This window comes from Kockovaella imperatae (genome assembly GCF_002102565.1).
Source record: "Kockovaella imperatae strain NRRL Y-17943 chromosome Unknown BD324scaffold_11, whole genome shotgun sequence".
NCBI lineage: Eukaryota > Fungi > Basidiomycota > Tremellomycetes > Tremellales > Cuniculitremaceae > Kockovaella > Kockovaella imperatae.
The window spans coordinates 247,786-261,157 of NW_019028951.1; the positions used below are offsets into that span (position 1 = coordinate 247,786).

At 50.9% G+C, this 13,372-nt stretch overlaps 6 protein-coding genes across 6 annotated transcripts; 3 read left to right on the plus strand and 3 right to left on the minus strand.

Moving 5' to 3' along the window:
* Window positions 1-1,254: 1,254 nt before the first annotated feature.
* Window positions 1,255-2,399, plus strand: BD324DRAFT_632299 (hypothetical protein). The gene is made up of 3 exons (XM_022016505.1): window positions 1,255-1,569; window positions 1,627-1,752; window positions 1,798-2,399. Exons 1-3 carry the CDS (start codon window positions 1,303-1,305, stop codon window positions 2,191-2,193), a joined length of 789 nt encoding a protein of 262 aa, XP_021869501.1. The 5' UTR covers window positions 1,255-1,302; the 3' UTR covers window positions 2,194-2,399.
* A 150-nt stretch (window positions 2,400-2,549) lies between these two features.
* BD324DRAFT_632301 (kinase-like domain-containing protein) lies at window positions 2,550-4,820 on the plus strand. The gene is made up of 12 exons (XM_022016506.1): window positions 2,550-2,783; window positions 2,833-2,887; window positions 2,959-3,064; window positions 3,142-3,215; window positions 3,266-3,364; window positions 3,405-3,551; window positions 3,605-3,693; window positions 3,751-3,877; window positions 3,934-4,015; window positions 4,070-4,450; window positions 4,505-4,593; window positions 4,633-4,820. Coding segments are annotated over exons 1-12 (1,284 nt in total). The 5' UTR covers window positions 2,550-2,781; the 3' UTR covers window positions 4,666-4,820.
* Window positions 4,821-6,357, minus strand: BD324DRAFT_632304 (SYF2 splicing factor-domain-containing protein). The gene is made up of 6 exons (XM_022016507.1): window positions 5,852-6,357; window positions 5,543-5,792; window positions 5,189-5,468; window positions 5,048-5,135; window positions 4,967-4,998; window positions 4,821-4,916 (listed from the first exon to the last, which is right to left on the minus strand). The coding sequence occupies exons 1-6, from the start codon at window positions 6,242-6,244 to the stop codon at window positions 4,880-4,882; spliced, it is 1,080 nt and encodes a 359-aa protein (XP_021869503.1). The 5' UTR covers window positions 6,245-6,357; the 3' UTR covers window positions 4,821-4,879.
* Window positions 6,358-6,366: 9 nt separating this feature from the next.
* Window positions 6,367-7,980, minus strand: BD324DRAFT_632306 (hypothetical protein). The gene is made up of 7 exons (XM_022016508.1): window positions 7,712-7,980; window positions 7,510-7,655; window positions 7,329-7,453; window positions 7,129-7,256; window positions 6,795-7,071; window positions 6,662-6,744; window positions 6,367-6,605 (listed from the first exon to the last, which is right to left on the minus strand). Exons 1-7 carry the CDS (start codon window positions 7,856-7,858, stop codon window positions 6,468-6,470), a joined length of 1,044 nt encoding a protein of 347 aa, XP_021869504.1. The 5' UTR covers window positions 7,859-7,980; the 3' UTR covers window positions 6,367-6,467.
* Window positions 7,981-8,184: 204 nt separating this feature from the next.
* BD324DRAFT_632311 (major facilitator superfamily domain-containing protein) lies at window positions 8,185-10,832 on the plus strand. Its single transcript, XM_022016509.1, has 12 exons — window positions 8,185-8,570; window positions 8,622-8,702; window positions 8,750-8,781; window positions 8,828-8,936; window positions 8,997-9,196; window positions 9,254-9,471; window positions 9,519-9,805; window positions 9,856-9,926; window positions 9,977-10,072; window positions 10,124-10,168; window positions 10,235-10,404; window positions 10,457-10,832. The coding sequence occupies exons 1-12, from the start codon at window positions 8,304-8,306 to the stop codon at window positions 10,525-10,527; spliced, it is 1,647 nt and encodes a 548-aa protein (XP_021869505.1). The 5' UTR covers window positions 8,185-8,303; the 3' UTR covers window positions 10,528-10,832.
* Window positions 10,833-13,298, minus strand: BD324DRAFT_632313 (acetyl-coenzyme A transporter 1-domain-containing protein). The gene is made up of 6 exons (XM_022016510.1): window positions 12,112-13,298; window positions 11,861-12,060; window positions 11,418-11,790; window positions 11,284-11,359; window positions 10,951-11,233; window positions 10,833-10,899 (listed from the first exon to the last, which is right to left on the minus strand). The coding sequence occupies exons 1-6, from the start codon at window positions 13,140-13,142 to the stop codon at window positions 10,859-10,861; spliced, it is 2,004 nt and encodes a 667-aa protein (XP_021869506.1). The 5' UTR covers window positions 13,143-13,298; the 3' UTR covers window positions 10,833-10,858.
* Window positions 13,299-13,372: the final 74 nt, after the last annotated feature.

Consider the following 13,372-nt stretch of genomic DNA (forward strand, 5'->3'; position numbering starts at 1 on the left):
AATGAGACCTTGGATTTTGGAGATTGTTCGTACAGGTGGGTACAAGTCCGGAAGCGTTCTTTAACGAGTGTGGGATGGTCGGGAGATTGATGAAGATGGTCAAGATTTCAGAATACAGAATACAGAATGAGAATAATGCCTGAGTGTTCCCTCCCCAGTGTGTACTCTCTTACCTTGGTGTATACGTACGCCTCCTAGCTGAGATCATTATGTTCGGTCATCGTCTCCTCCTCTTCGAACACTTGACTCCACCTCATAATAGTCTCTCGCTGTGTCGAAACTTTAAGGGTACCTATTCATTAGGGAGAAGGGATCATTACACTTTCTCTCTTTTCGCTTCCTTGGCCTTGCGCCAACGAATCAGGCCAGGCTACTCGTGTGGACTCGTTGTCACTAACCAGCACATGTCCCAATGGATGGTCATACTTTCATGCGACGTCATATCCAATGATCTCCGATACATCTGAGATATCTCACCTGTCGAGAATGTTTACAGGGTTACAAAAGCCTCGAACGCCTCTAACTCTTTTTTTCTCTATCCTTTCCCCCCCCTTCTACATCGCTCGCTGGCTGCCTCTGAGTCCCTGGTGTACATCGCTCTCCTTCGGCTCAGGGAGTTGACGCCAGGGATCCCGTAAGGTCATGTTCATCCATTAGTCTGTTTTCTAACACCTTGTTTACTCTGTTTTGCTCCTCCTCCCTTCCCTTCTCTCTCCCTCACGGTCGGACATGATCAGTGGACATTGGGACGAGCCTAGTGTCTCACAAGACCCAGTCGATCAACATTGGTTCGCATGCTAAAAGGCTCTGGGGACCTCATCGGTCCGAAACTTAGAGCCTTGCAGATCATGTACAGGTGGTATTGACCCCATACCAAGATTCAGTCGATCGCACCTGGGCGATTTCTTGTTTATCGAAAAAAGGTGAATTGAGGAAAAAACAAAGGACAGAAAAGAAAGCAGGCACGTCCGGGTTTCCCGAGTCAAAATCGGCGCCACATGTAACGTGTCGGTGAGACCGTGACTGAGGATCCAAGGATCGTCCTCGGGGGGGGGGGGGGGGGGGGTTTGCCAGACACCTGAGAACTGTAGAGAATGATCGCCGGCTCGCAAATCTGCCCTTCTGCCTGCATCACGCGAATCTGCATCTGATACTCCACTAGTGACAGCTGTAAGGACTTTTGGTTCATTCTGCCACATTGAATGAAAACGCCGTCAATTTCCCGTGATGCACATCGTAACAAGTGTTGGGCCCCGCTCGTCTCAGGTATCCCACTTGACATGAGGTTGGCATCTACACACCATGTCCTCCATACCCAAGGACATATCCATCACAAAGCCAGGAGAGAGCTCCACCACCGGAGCCTTAGGCGTAAGAAGGAGATCATCGCGAGCTCACAGCTCCAAACAAGCTGAGAACGGCCATGAAGCTCGTAACTCCAACACGACCACCTCCCTGGCCACCGGGATCGGGGTCGGTAAGAGTGGAAGGAAACGAGTTGGAGAGCCAGCAAGAAGAGGAGATGAGGAGGACTTGATCTCGCCCTCTGAACGTGAGACTACCAATGTGGTGAGTTCGGCGATTTCGTGACAACGGCACGGAAGATCTCATAGGATTGTTACATAGAAACGACCAAGGCATCAGTCGCCTCGTAAACCGCTCTCAGAACCGCCTGACCCCCCTGATGGCCCAGATGGGATCGCTGGCAAAGGCAAAATAAAGGACACCGGTCCAATGATTGACCCAGACTTGGTGAGCTTGCAAAACTGGCATACACCCTTTACTGATTTGTCTCAGCTTCTCAAACGAGTACATTCGTATCCTTCCGGCCTGACACCGTTCCGATACCCATGTCACCATCTCGAGCTTCCGTCTCCTCCCGTCAGTGACCCGAATGATCCCAACTTCAAGCGCTATGATCCAGCAGCGAAGACCTACCAGCTTGAACCCACAGAGATCAGCTCTTACCCCGGAAACAGCGTCCCCGCTCCCTTGCACCCGAGGCAGACCTTGCAGCCAGGCGACGAAAGCACGCGACAGCTGTTGCCGCAATCTGGAGGAGCCGATATCGTGCATGAGGCGGAGCCTTACGAATCACTTTCGGCCTTGCTCAGTGCTTCAGATTTCCAAAACCATTTTGCCGAGCTCGAAGCGCAGGGTATCTTCGCCCAACCCGAGGGGCCCGACGAGTAGGGCCTCGAGAACTATGGGATGGCTTTTCTCGCCGTCACCCTTGCATGGTAGGTATGAGAGGCATTCCCTTCCTACGACCACGGGTGACAGGTAGCAGCAGAGCTACCCATCATTTAAACCAGATCTCAGTTAGTATTCAAAGTTGTTGTTGCCTCGTCAATATAGACAGTCATGTATCAGTGGAATGATCAATGACTGCTGCTCATGCCTCGGTGTAAGCTGCAGTGATCTCCTTGAGCTAGCCAGCAGTGCTCCGGCGTTGATTATAGCCCATGCGCCAACAACGTGGTCTCGGAAGTGGCGCGGGTGACTCGCGTCTGGATTTCGAGACAGGTGGAACTTCCTCCTCTATCTCACTTCACTTTAAGTGGTTTCGCCTGATAAAGACCTGAATCCTGAGGTCCCTTGAATGTCTCGCATCCTCTCAAAGGGCTTACAAAGGATCTGATAGATACCTTGCAGAGTGTGAAGTGCCATTGCGTTAGCACAGCCGTCAGACGAACCGCAGCTCCAGTGCCGGCCTTTCTCTGTGGGATTGTATCTTTAACCGGAACTCCCTTCGTTGCACGAAGGTCAGATTGATACACGATGTGAGCGTCTTGTGTGAGTATGTACATGACGAGCTGACAAAATGCCCAGGAATTATGTACAGCTTGAGAAGTTGGGAGAAGGGACATATGCGACAGTGTACAAGGTGAGCTTTGTGCCTCCTTCTCTACACCAATTGCTCAGGATCGATTCGTTGACTTGCCTCTCTCTTCACAGGGACGATCACGGACGACTTCTGAGATTGTTGCCTTGAAGGAGATTCACCTGGATGCAGAGGAGGGAACGCCAAGTACAGCTATTCGCGAGATTAGCTTGATGAAAGGTCAGTTGTGGACCGAAAGATCTCCTTCACCGATAGCGTGGGCCCCCGACACTGACTTCTGTGCTTCCGCAAAACAGAGTTGAAGCATGTCAATGTGGTCAGACTTCACGATGTCATCCACACAGAGTCAAAATTGGTCCTGATCTTTGAGGTAAATCGGGCACTACGGATGAGACTCGCTCAAAGCTGATCTCGAAATAGTTCTGCGAGCAAGACTTGAAACGATATATGGACACGCATGGTGATCGTGGAGCTCTAGACTTGAATACTGTCAAGAACTTCACCCACCAGCTTCTCACTGTGAGCAATTGGGATTCATTCGGATGCTGATATTACGTAGGGAATCGCCTACATACATGAGAACCGAGTCCTCCACCGTGATTTGAAACCCCAGAACCTTTTGATCAACCGTCGTGGTGAACTTAAGATTGGTGACTTCGGTCTTGCTCGAGCATTCGGCGTACCTGTCAACACATTCAGTAACGAGGTGAGGGGCAGGCACATTCATCCCGAGAGCTGCAATTCCTGAAGGGGGCATAGGTCGTGACGCTCTGGTATCGAGCTCCTGATGTCTTGCTCGGTTCAAGGACGTACAACACCAGTATTGACCTCTGGAGTGTGGGCTGCATGTAAGTCTGGTGTCGTTGCGTCAAACCTGGAGGAATGCTCACAAAACCGCTCTCAAGCTTTGCCGAAATGATCACAGGATACCCATTGTTCAGGGGCAAGGATAACCCTGATCAGCTCAATGCCATCATGAAAGTGACTGGCACACCAACTGCAGAAACATTGGCGCAGATCAAGCTCAACTCAGTGAGTCTATGGTCTGAAGCGGATCATGAGCTGCAAGATCTGATCTCGTTCGATAGCCCGAGATTCAGATGAAGAATCCTTTGAACAAATACCCCAAACAGCCCCTCCACGCTTTGATTCCAAAGGCTCCCCGTGATGGTGGGTTTGATCGTTCTTCAGTCTAACAGTGTACTCTGCTCACTTGTTGTCCAGCAATCAACCTTCTCGAACATCTCCTACAGTTCGAGCCAACTCGTCGGTACGATGCTCATCAAGCCATGGCCCACCCCTACTTCACTTCTGGACCCATTGCTCCTCCATCTATCCCTGCTTCCGTCTCAAGCTCTACAGCTTCACTCGCTCTGCCGCCTCGAGTCGCTCAAAGAGCATCGGCAGCTTCAGCAGCTGTTCAAGCTCAACAGCAAGCCGCAGCAGCGGCCGCGGCTCAACAACAAGCGGCCGCTCAGCAGGCTGCATCTCAGCAACAGGCCCAGATGATGAATCAACAACAACAACAGCAGCAGCAGCAGCAGCAACAGCAGATGATGTTGATGGAACAGGCGAGACAACAGCAAGCTCAACAAGGATACTATGGTGAGTGTTTATCGAAGACTTTTTCCAGTCCTCTGTTCTGATGGGACGCCCTAGATCCCTCTCAAATGCAGGCTCAGGCCCAGGCCCAAGCCGCAGCGCAAATCCAGATGGCTCAGGCTCAAGCGAGAACAATGGATCCGAATGTGAGTCGTAGATGAAGGCGATTTCTAAGACGAACCAAGGGCTATTATATGAACCAAGATCAGAGATATTAGAATTGGATCGGGGACGATGAAATCAGAAATCGTTGGCCTACATGTTCACCGTTCTATCGGTCCCATCTCCTGTTCTGCATGTGTATTTTGCCGCATAGACAATGTCTCAGTGACGAGTTGTGAATTCCTACTCCAACGTGACCTCGAAGCAGAAAACATTGATACAATTCATGAGGAGCATACGGATCGGATGCTGGTGGATCGTACAGCGAATCTACAAGGCAGTACCCCTTTCGAGGTTTGAGCGGATCCTGGGGATGACTTGGTCAGCACACGCCGACCCGATGCTAGATTGACCCACTCTTTCGTATACTTGTCAAAGTATCGAGAAATCTAAAATCGGAGTTAGCATCGCCATTCTCAATGCCTATTGTTCGCTCACCTTTTTGTTGAACACCTTGTTGCGTTCGTTGATATAAGTGATTTCCTCGTCGACGTCATCCTTCTTCTTCCTCTTGACCTTGGACATGCTAAATCAAATTGTCAGTACTATATGCGAGATGTCCATGAGATGCAAACTCACTCTGAATTGATCTTGCCCACGACACGATCAATGGCATCCTCTGACGGCTTGCTGTCTCCATAAGCGAGCGTATCGGCACCTCTGTACAAATCTTCGGCTGCTGTAAGGCCACGCGAAGATGATGACGAAGCTTTGAGGGAGGAAGCAGTCGCTCCGGCCGGTACCAGGGTACCGGGGGCCAAGCCGAGTGCAGCCTCCTTTTGACGTTCATAAGCCACCAAATCAATCTTGGTCGTCCGGATATTCTTGTCGTATCGCTTATGAGCATCATCGTCGGCATCTGTACGAGAACCGGATGATTAGATGATGTTGGTACAGCATGGTACAGGAGCGGATGCTGGTCGCGCAGCTCACTGTGGAAAAGTGTATCAGATCTCCGTTTTGATTCTTCCATCTTTGCTTCCCAACGTTCATTCTGCTCGATACTCCATTCCCAGGCTTTTTTCCTCTCGAGATCTTCACCGTTCTCCTCCGCTTCCGCTTTCAAACGCAAGGTCTGAGCCAACTTGCGTTGCTTTTCCAAACGTTGGAGCTCTTTAGCTGTCACTTTAGATTTCTGATGATCCGCAATAAGATCTTTGCGGTTATCGGCAGAAGATTTGTTCTGAGCGGGGCGGAAGATCATTAGTTCATCATCTGACAGTCCCCACGACGATCACTTACCATGCGCATCCTCAAATCCTTCAGTTTGGCCATCCGATCTTGCATGGACATTTTGCCTTTGCCCTTGACGTCGCTGTCCTCCTGCCGTTCATCAACTTCACCTACGCCATCCCCAACAGCAGGTTCCTCTGCCCCCTGCTCGTGTTCTTCTCCGTCCTCCTCCACGATGGTGTCGCTAGCTCCGCCTTTCGCCTCTTCATTGTCTTCCTCATCAGCCTCTTCTTCTTCGCCACTGTGTTCCAGGTTCACGTCCTCCTCCTCTGGTATCACATCCGTATCGTCTGTCGACTGACGCTTGGACTTCGACCGTGAGCGAGACGATGCTCGAGACGAGACGGCTGGAGATGGTGAGGGAGCCGAGGACTTGACAGACCTCGATTTGCGTGGCGCCATGGTGAGTGTGCGCTAAAAGTGACGAGTAAGAGTCAAGCGTCTCACAGTGAGACGAGGACAGAATATTTAGGTGAACCGAGTGGCAAGCCGGCTTAAGTAAGCATTTGTGGTCTCACCGGAGCTCTTGTGGTAACATGCATACGCACACGACGGACGACAACTTGAGTTGCTACATAGGGGTAATACGGTCAGAGAGCATGACTGAACAGGTCGTCCTAGCCACCTAGTACGCTTTGACGCCTGCGAGCTGCTGCATTCGCTCGGTGAGAACGGGTCTGACTAGTGGTTCCCGACGCTCATTCGGGATGGCGTCACCAAGAATCTTTGTCCCTGTCATGCGGAAGAGGAGAGGATCGTGGGACTAAGGGGGGAACATCAGCTTCATGACCTTGAATAGTACCAATCTTCACGACTCACGGTGCCGATCAACTGTTCAGTGGCGATCTTTCTCGCCTCCTTCATTTCTGGAGTGATCTCGGCAGCAGGCTTGTAGCAAACGTCTGGGAAATGACGTGAGAGGACTGTTCGCCGCCAACAGAGGCCAACTCACACGTCGCGACTCTAGGTCGATCACCTCGAGCAGCTGCACCATAATGTACGCATCGAGAATCCCACAGGATCACATCGCCTGGCTCAGCTTCGACTTTAATCCACTTGCACCCTCTGTCGTAGAACCACTGCATATCGGCTTCTGTGAATGGGTAGGAGTCCTTCCATGACCATCCGCCTTCAGGTTGAAGGTGTTCATGAGTTTCGAAGAACTCGTTGTACAGTGGCAGCGAGCCGGTGAGAACCATCAGACCACCATCGTTGGGGCCGTTCTCTTCCTGTAGGTTCCGCGAATGATGAGCATTCGTCTTTGTTGATCAAGATTTGGCACTCACAAGATTCATGATGCCCTGTACGCAGTGCTTGAATCGTCTGTTGGGACTCTGATCGACGTGCGGCCATGGTGCGCTAACATCACCTTCCATCTCCTCCGCGGGGTAAGGTAGGGAGATATTGCTTGCATCTGAACAGCAAGAACCTCAGCATTCGATTCAACAGTCCAGACACGCTTGACCCTCATCGTCACCCCACTCACCATAGGATACAAGCAATTCTTCTGTTCCCCAAATCTTGGCGAAAACCTTGATCAGCTCCGGTTCGGCCCGGATATCCCAAGCGTATTGTTCGTGTCCTGCTCCATATCGACTGAAGAGTCCACCTCTGTCAAAAAGACAAGAATTGAGCACCGGTTCCAGTGCTGTACAGCTTAAGCTCACTTGTTGAAGGGGATAACTTTGTTGATGTGCCAAGTAGACCTGTCATTGGCCTTGAAACCTGTGCCGAACGATTCCAACCACTGATACATTCGTTGAACGTATTGTGCAGCCTTTTCACGAGATATGACGCCTTTGACGACGGTGTACTAGATTGACACAGCTGAGTTAGAAACGATTCTCAAGGAAAATCTCTCGCACTCACCCCGTTCTTATCTAGCTCGGGAAAGGCCGTGGTACTTGGAGTGAGATGAGAGCCACGGAGTCGGAGAACCCCCGACATGAATTCTTCAGATGGAAACTGTCCATCGAGGAGGGTCTGGGTCATGGTGGAAGAGCTACCGGCTGACATTGTCAATGTCGAGAGTTGAGTCAAGTGGGAACGAAGTGGGTGTATAGCAGAGAAACGTTGGCTGTCCAGTCCTCTAGAGAGAGAGAGTATATATGAATGATGATGGATTCGCCAAGTCTATATGTATGGCTTTTTGACCCGAACTTGCTCAGGCTTTTGGCGAGATATATCCGACTGGGCTTGGAACTGAATTACCCCAAATGGACATTTTCGGCTCATTTTTGTACCGTTCAAAGGAGGGACCACGTGCCGGTCGCGTTTTCCGAACTTTCTCCATCAAAAGAAATGCGGAGGTGGAGGTCCCAAGGTCACAAAAAAAATTATGGCTGTGGACAGGTATCACAGTCTTGATCACCGCCCCGACTAGGGTTCATCTCGTGTCGTGCTTGTTATCAGAATCTCACGTTGTCTATGCGACAAAGCGGGTGACTTGACTGGCAAAGTCATGAGTCCCAGCATTGTGACACGCCCCACCGACAACATGAGCATCGAACATGAAAACAACATCATCGGCTCCGTCCGACTTACTGAACAAGGCGTCAGTCAACTAGACAGGGTGTCATCTGCAGAGAAGGATTTCGTCCCACATGCGGATATAGATGATGGGCTGGAGAGTTCCACAGTGCCCTCTGAAGAGGCGCAAATACCAAGAATGTCCAATGCGAGGATCGTCCTCCTTGGTGTGGCGATGGGTTCAACCTATTTCTTAGGGGTAAGTCAGGACTGGGCCCCACCGAAGGGAAGGCTAAGAGCTCGGCATCAGACGGCAACGAGTACCGCTACAACCATCATGATCCCACGGATGGCTTCGGACCTTCGTGTGTCAGAGCTTGACGCTCAATGGGTGAGACCGTCGAGCGAGTCGAGGATCACACGGCTGACACACTTCAGATTGTATCTGCGTACACCCTTGCCTATGGCTGGTAGGTCCTTTCATTATCATCTCGACTAGCCACTTACACGAAGCAGTGGCCTTCTATTTGCCGGACGCCTAGCAGACATGTACGGCAGGAAACTCTTGTTCATATCTGGACTCAGCATTTTTTGCATAGTTTCGATCATCTCCGCGTCCATCAGGGTGAGTCACCGTCTGGCATGTCTTGCGATGATAGATCCTGACTGATCTACTTGTTGTCAGTCTCGCATACCATTATGCGTCATTCGTGCCCTTGCTGGACTAGGCTTAGCTATTGCCTCTCCCGCAGTGTATGGAATCGCGGGATCAAATGTACGACATGAACCTGCTCGGACCTTGATTCTCGGTGCTTTGGGTTCTGGCGGACCTGTAGGAGCATGCGCAGGAACAATGATTGGAGGAGCCATCACCAGAGTCTCAGAGTAGGTCTTGGACAAGCTTTACTCAGATCGTTATGCTTATGTCGTGATCCCGCGTAGCGTTGGATGGACATACCTCTTCTACATCGTCGCTGGGATCAGCTTTGTGCCTCTTTCCATTGGCATCATTGTCATTCCCAGAGATCGCAGGCAGCTAGGCGAGCGAGGTATACTGCATATCGACTGGTTAGGAGGTCTCTTGATCACAGCTGCGACCAGCATCTTCCTATTCAGTCTGACTCAATCTGGGATTACCGAGAAGGGCTGGTCGACACCATGTGAGCTTTCACCATCCTTCGTCAGAGTGCCACTCACACGCCCTTAGACATCCCAGTCTTGCTAGTAATATCCATTCTAATTGGCGTGGTCTTTCTATTCTGGGAACGACACCTCGAGCGGAATTGTACCCTTAAACCAGTCATCAAACCCTCCTTATTCACTCGACATGGGTACAAGAGTCTCGCTGTGGTTCTCTCCGCCTTTTTTGCATGTTCTTCAGTTTATGGGTGGACTTATTCGACCACGATCTACTATCAAAATGTCAAAGGCATGAGTGCTCTCGGTAATGCTATCCATGTGGCTCCTGCCAATCTGAACGGCATCCTCGCAATGGTAAGTGCGAGCCTGAGTCCTAGTCTACATGACTCACTCCCGGTCTCTAGGCCCAAGTCCTGCTATTCGCTCCGAGAGTGAGAGCACCAACCATGTTCATCGTTGGAGGCTTCTTGACTGGGTAGGCGGCTCAGACTCTCCATGCAAAAGCGCCTCTGACTGGTGTCCCAGGGTTTCAAACCTTTTACTCGCCGTCAACCCGGAAGGAAGCATTTACTGGGGCTGCGAATTCTTCTCGGCTTTGACCCTTCCATACGGTATCGACTAGTGAGTTGTTCAAAAGTCTAGCCAATCTGTCATGCTGATCGAATGGAAAAGCGTTGTAGGGGTGGGAAGCATACTCATTTCGAATCTGGTCGATCAGTGAGTAGAGCATAGAATCTTTTGAAAGCTTGGCTGGCCTGTCAGCTCATCTCGGGCTTTCCTCAGGGACGAGCAATCTGTCGGAGGTGCAGTCTTCCAAATGTTCTGTCAGATTGGAGGAGCTTTGGGTGTTTGTCTATCGAGTCTAGTCTCGACTCAACGAGCCAAGATTTCAGGGAGCTTGATAACGGGTATCAGGGCGGCGAGTTGGCTCAACACAGCATTGTCCTGGATGGGTGAGATTGGCCCGGGACTCAACCTGCAGGTCAATTGTGCTGATGAATTCAGTCATCGTCGTGACAATCATCGCGCTGCGGCATGTCAGGCTAGCGAAGGATGTGACCAAAATGATTGAGTAGACGCAGCATATCCTCGCACCTGTATCAACACGATCGATAGACGATCTTGCCAGCCAGCCCGACCTTTCCAGCAGCGACACTTGTAGCATGAAACGGCAACCTCTAGAATCACTATATCAGAGTCCCCGAAAGTTTCCGAGGGCCTCCTCTCATTCACAATGTCGATCAGAACAGGATCACCATCTCACTGCCGGCGCCCGTTCATTCAATCTTTCATTCGCATCACCACATTAGCTGTATATTCAGAGCTTGTAGTTAATGAGCAGCATCAAATCGCATCATCGGATATCAGCCATAAAAGGACAGTATTGACCACATCGATGCATGAGCTTCATAATGGAATTTTGACTCTCCATGAACTCATAGGTTGAGCTGGCGTCAATGTCAGCCAACCTGCCGGCGTACGCAGCCCGACCGACTCACCTTCCAGCCTCCTCACAGTGGGAATGATCAGCTTGATCAATAATGTTCCCCCGATCAAAACGCAGACAAAGCTCATAATATAATACCCGTCCGTTGTGATGACGCAATACCCACCCTGAGCTTCACACAGCTTGCTCCCGTGCCCGGCATTACAGTCACTCAGTGCGAGATGACGGTCTATACGATTACCGATGGAGCAGCCGTATTTCGTGAAGAGGTCCACTAGACGGAGGATGATGGGTTTAGGCAGAGTCCCTCCGAGGTTCGAAACGGTGTTCAGTAGCTTGGTATCGGTGTCAGTTTTCGTACGAACCATGCGGAAGATCCTCTCACTGTCATAGACGATCCACCGACTCGAGGATCCGCGATGTGCGTGTGGAAAGCGCAGATACCGATGAATTGAATCGTCCTGCAGCCGATCATAAGCCTTTCGTTGAATCCAGCAGAAAGGTGGATCTACGACTCACGAGGTCAGAGACGACAATAGTGTAGTCATGATGACCATAGCAAGGTACCCAGTCCCGACGTTGCCACTTTTTGGGAAACCATATACCACGGCCGTGGCCACCAAAGCCATGCCCAATCTGGCCCAAAATGCATAGACCCATGGTTTGAGCAATGAGCCCGTCCCAGCTGTCAATGGGTGTTTTGAGCTAGTTGGACGTGACCATTTCGCTACGAGCCATCCGGCGATCATCTGAGCTGGGAAATCGAGCAGGACCGCAATGGCGAGGTCTTCTTTCGACAGACCTTTCTCGAGCAGTTTCAAGCCGGTGACAGAATCATTGACTTGGAAACCAAGCTTGCAAGTGAGGTGAACGATCAGGAGGGATTGGATGTCTACAGGAGCAGTGATGATTAACTTGCGCGCTGATGAATGGCGCGCTCGCCCCATCAGACCCAGACCCACTCTTAAGCCGGAAAATACTCCACATGATCTTGTAAACCTTTTTGACATCCATGTCTGGGTCATCTTCGCTGACGGGATCCTCCCTAGTCCAGATGGCAATACCGATTGTGGCGGCAATGAAGACGATGCCCCAAAAACGGATATACCCGCCGAGCGAGACCAGTCCGTAGTCCAGGGGGCTGGAGCGGAAGTACTTGTTCCTACCGAGTCATCAGAAATGGTAGCCCATGACCGTGAAAGGTTACACCTACGAGAACTCGACCGAGTTGAACGCTAGAAACACTGTAAAGCTCAGAGCGTTACCGATGCCAATCCCGATAGTTTGCGCAGTGGACGCGTAGGATAGATTCTGTTGCGACAATAGTGTCAGAGCCCATCCGTCAACGGCGATATCTTGAGTCGCAGCTGCCAATATGAGACACATGAAGACTGTCGTGATGAAGTGGACATCCACGACATCGTCCGCCAACCAATCTTCTATCCTTCCTCCGATGAGCCATAATCCCAGCCCGACAACAGCTTGAACCGGGACAATCCAGCTTTTCCGTCTACCCCATTTTCTAACGAACCACGCATCGACGATGGGAGACCATAATAGCTTGAGGGAGTATGGCCAGGTGGCAAGGGAGAAGACTCCCAGTTGGGAGTACGATAATTTCGGTTTGAGAAGAAAGGGAAGGGTTCCGAAAGTCAAGCCCAGTGGGATACCTTGGAGAAGGTAGAGCAAGACCAAGACTGCAAATGCTCTTCTGTCTCTCGGACTGCTGAGTCCGGATCCTTCTTCGCTTTCGACTGATCCGGACCTTTCAAAAGTCCTTTCTAGGCTGAGGTGTCTTTGCTTCTCATCGTCGTTTCCTTTCCGTCTCGGAGTAGGTATGCCGTCTTCCTGATCCGAAGGAGATAATGATCTCAGCAATCCTTTCTCCTCGAGCTCTGCAAGGTCTTCAATATTTCTCTCTCTCAAGCCGTGCTGCTCGGTGCGATGAGAGTGCAACATTTCGTCTTCTTCAACTTGATCAGGTGTCGCACTGCCAGTGACGATGGTGGTATCTTCGGTATCGCTCTCAGGGTCCAGCACAGGCGTAGGCGAAGCGGTAGTACTGATGTCCGCGGATCTTTCTCTCTCAGCCAGCTGGACTGAAAGCGATCGAGTAGTCCTCCTCGAGGAAGTCGTTGAGCGAGTCGCAGCTCGTTTGGTGGCTGTCTTTTCTGGAGTTTGTAATGCTGTAGTACGGGATGAAGAAGACGGTGGAGCCGTTTGTTGACGGGTCCTAGGTGGCATTGGGATCTAGTAGAGGACGAAGAGAGGGCTCGATGGATGATTACGATAGAGACATCATACAGATCTAGAGGATAAGATCAGATCAGGAGGATGAAATGTTGAAAAAGCCTGCTATGAGCCGAGCCACAAAAGAAGACTTACTAAGGAAGCGCAACGTGTCACTTCGCGTGGACTGGCGGCCGGCACATCACCTTATCAATATCTGCTTCGTGTTTCTTCAATGCCACGTC

Excerpts from the sequence above, each read along its gene's own strand:
- BD324DRAFT_632304 (XM_022016507.1), bottom strand. The coding sequence starts at position 6,244 with ATGGCGCCACGCAAATCGAGGTCTGTCAAGTCCTCGGCTCCCTCACCA. Across the intron at positions 5,136-5,188 it reads GTGGGCAAGATCAATTCAGA|CATGTCCAAGGTCAAGAGGA; the intron begins GTGAGTTTGCAT and ends AATTTGATTTAG. Across the intron at positions 4,999-5,047 it reads ACAAGGTGTTCAACAAAAAG|ATTTCTCGATACTTTGACAA; the intron begins GTGAGCGAACAA and ends CTCCGATTTTAG.
- BD324DRAFT_632301 (XM_022016506.1), top strand. Across the intron at positions 4,016-4,069 it reads TCCAAAGGCTCCCCGTGATG|CAATCAACCTTCTCGAACAT; the intron begins GTGGGTTTGATC and ends CTTGTTGTCCAG. Across the intron at positions 4,594-4,632 it reads CGAGAACAATGGATCCGAAT|GGCTATTATATGAACCAAGA; the intron begins GTGAGTCGTAGA and ends AGACGAACCAAG.
- BD324DRAFT_632311 (XM_022016509.1), top strand. The coding sequence starts at position 8,304 with ATGAGTCCCAGCATTGTGACACGCCCCACCGACAACATGAGCATCGAA. Across the intron at positions 8,782-8,827 it reads TACACCCTTGCCTATGGCTG|TGGCCTTCTATTTGCCGGAC; the intron begins GTAGGTCCTTTC and ends TACACGAAGCAG. Across the intron at positions 9,472-9,518 it reads GAAGGGCTGGTCGACACCAT|ACATCCCAGTCTTGCTAGTA; the intron begins GTGAGCTTTCAC and ends ACACGCCCTTAG.
- BD324DRAFT_632313 (XM_022016510.1), bottom strand. The coding sequence starts at position 13,142 with ATGCCACCTAGGACCCGTCAACAAACGGCTCCACCGTCTTCTTCATCC. Across the intron at positions 11,234-11,283 it reads TCGGTGGATCGTCTATGACA|CTACTGAACACCGTTTCGAA; the intron begins GTGAGAGGATCT and ends ACCGATACCAAG. Across the intron at positions 10,900-10,950 it reads CACTGTGAGGAGGCTGGAAG|CTCAACCTATGAGTTCATGG; the intron begins GTGAGTCGGTCG and ends CATTGACGCCAG.
- BD324DRAFT_632306 (XM_022016508.1), bottom strand. The coding sequence starts at position 7,858 with ATGTCAGCCGGTAGCTCTTCCACCATGACCCAGACCCTCCTCGATGGA. Across the intron at positions 7,257-7,328 it reads AGAATTGCTTGTATCCTATG|ATGCAAGCAATATCTCCCTA; the intron begins GTGAGTGGGGTG and ends CTTGCTGTTCAG. Across the intron at positions 6,606-6,661 it reads CTGAACAGTTGATCGGCACC|TCCCACGATCCTCTCCTCTT; the intron begins GTGAGTCGTGAA and ends TTCCCCCCTTAG.
- BD324DRAFT_632299 (XM_022016505.1), top strand. The coding sequence starts at position 1,303 with ATGTCCTCCATACCCAAGGACATATCCATCACAAAGCCAGGAGAGAGC. Across the intron at positions 1,570-1,626 it reads AACGTGAGACTACCAATGTG|AAACGACCAAGGCATCAGTC; the intron begins GTGAGTTCGGCG and ends ATTGTTACATAG. Across the intron at positions 1,753-1,797 it reads CAATGATTGACCCAGACTTG|CTTCTCAAACGAGTACATTC; the intron begins GTGAGCTTGCAA and ends GATTTGTCTCAG.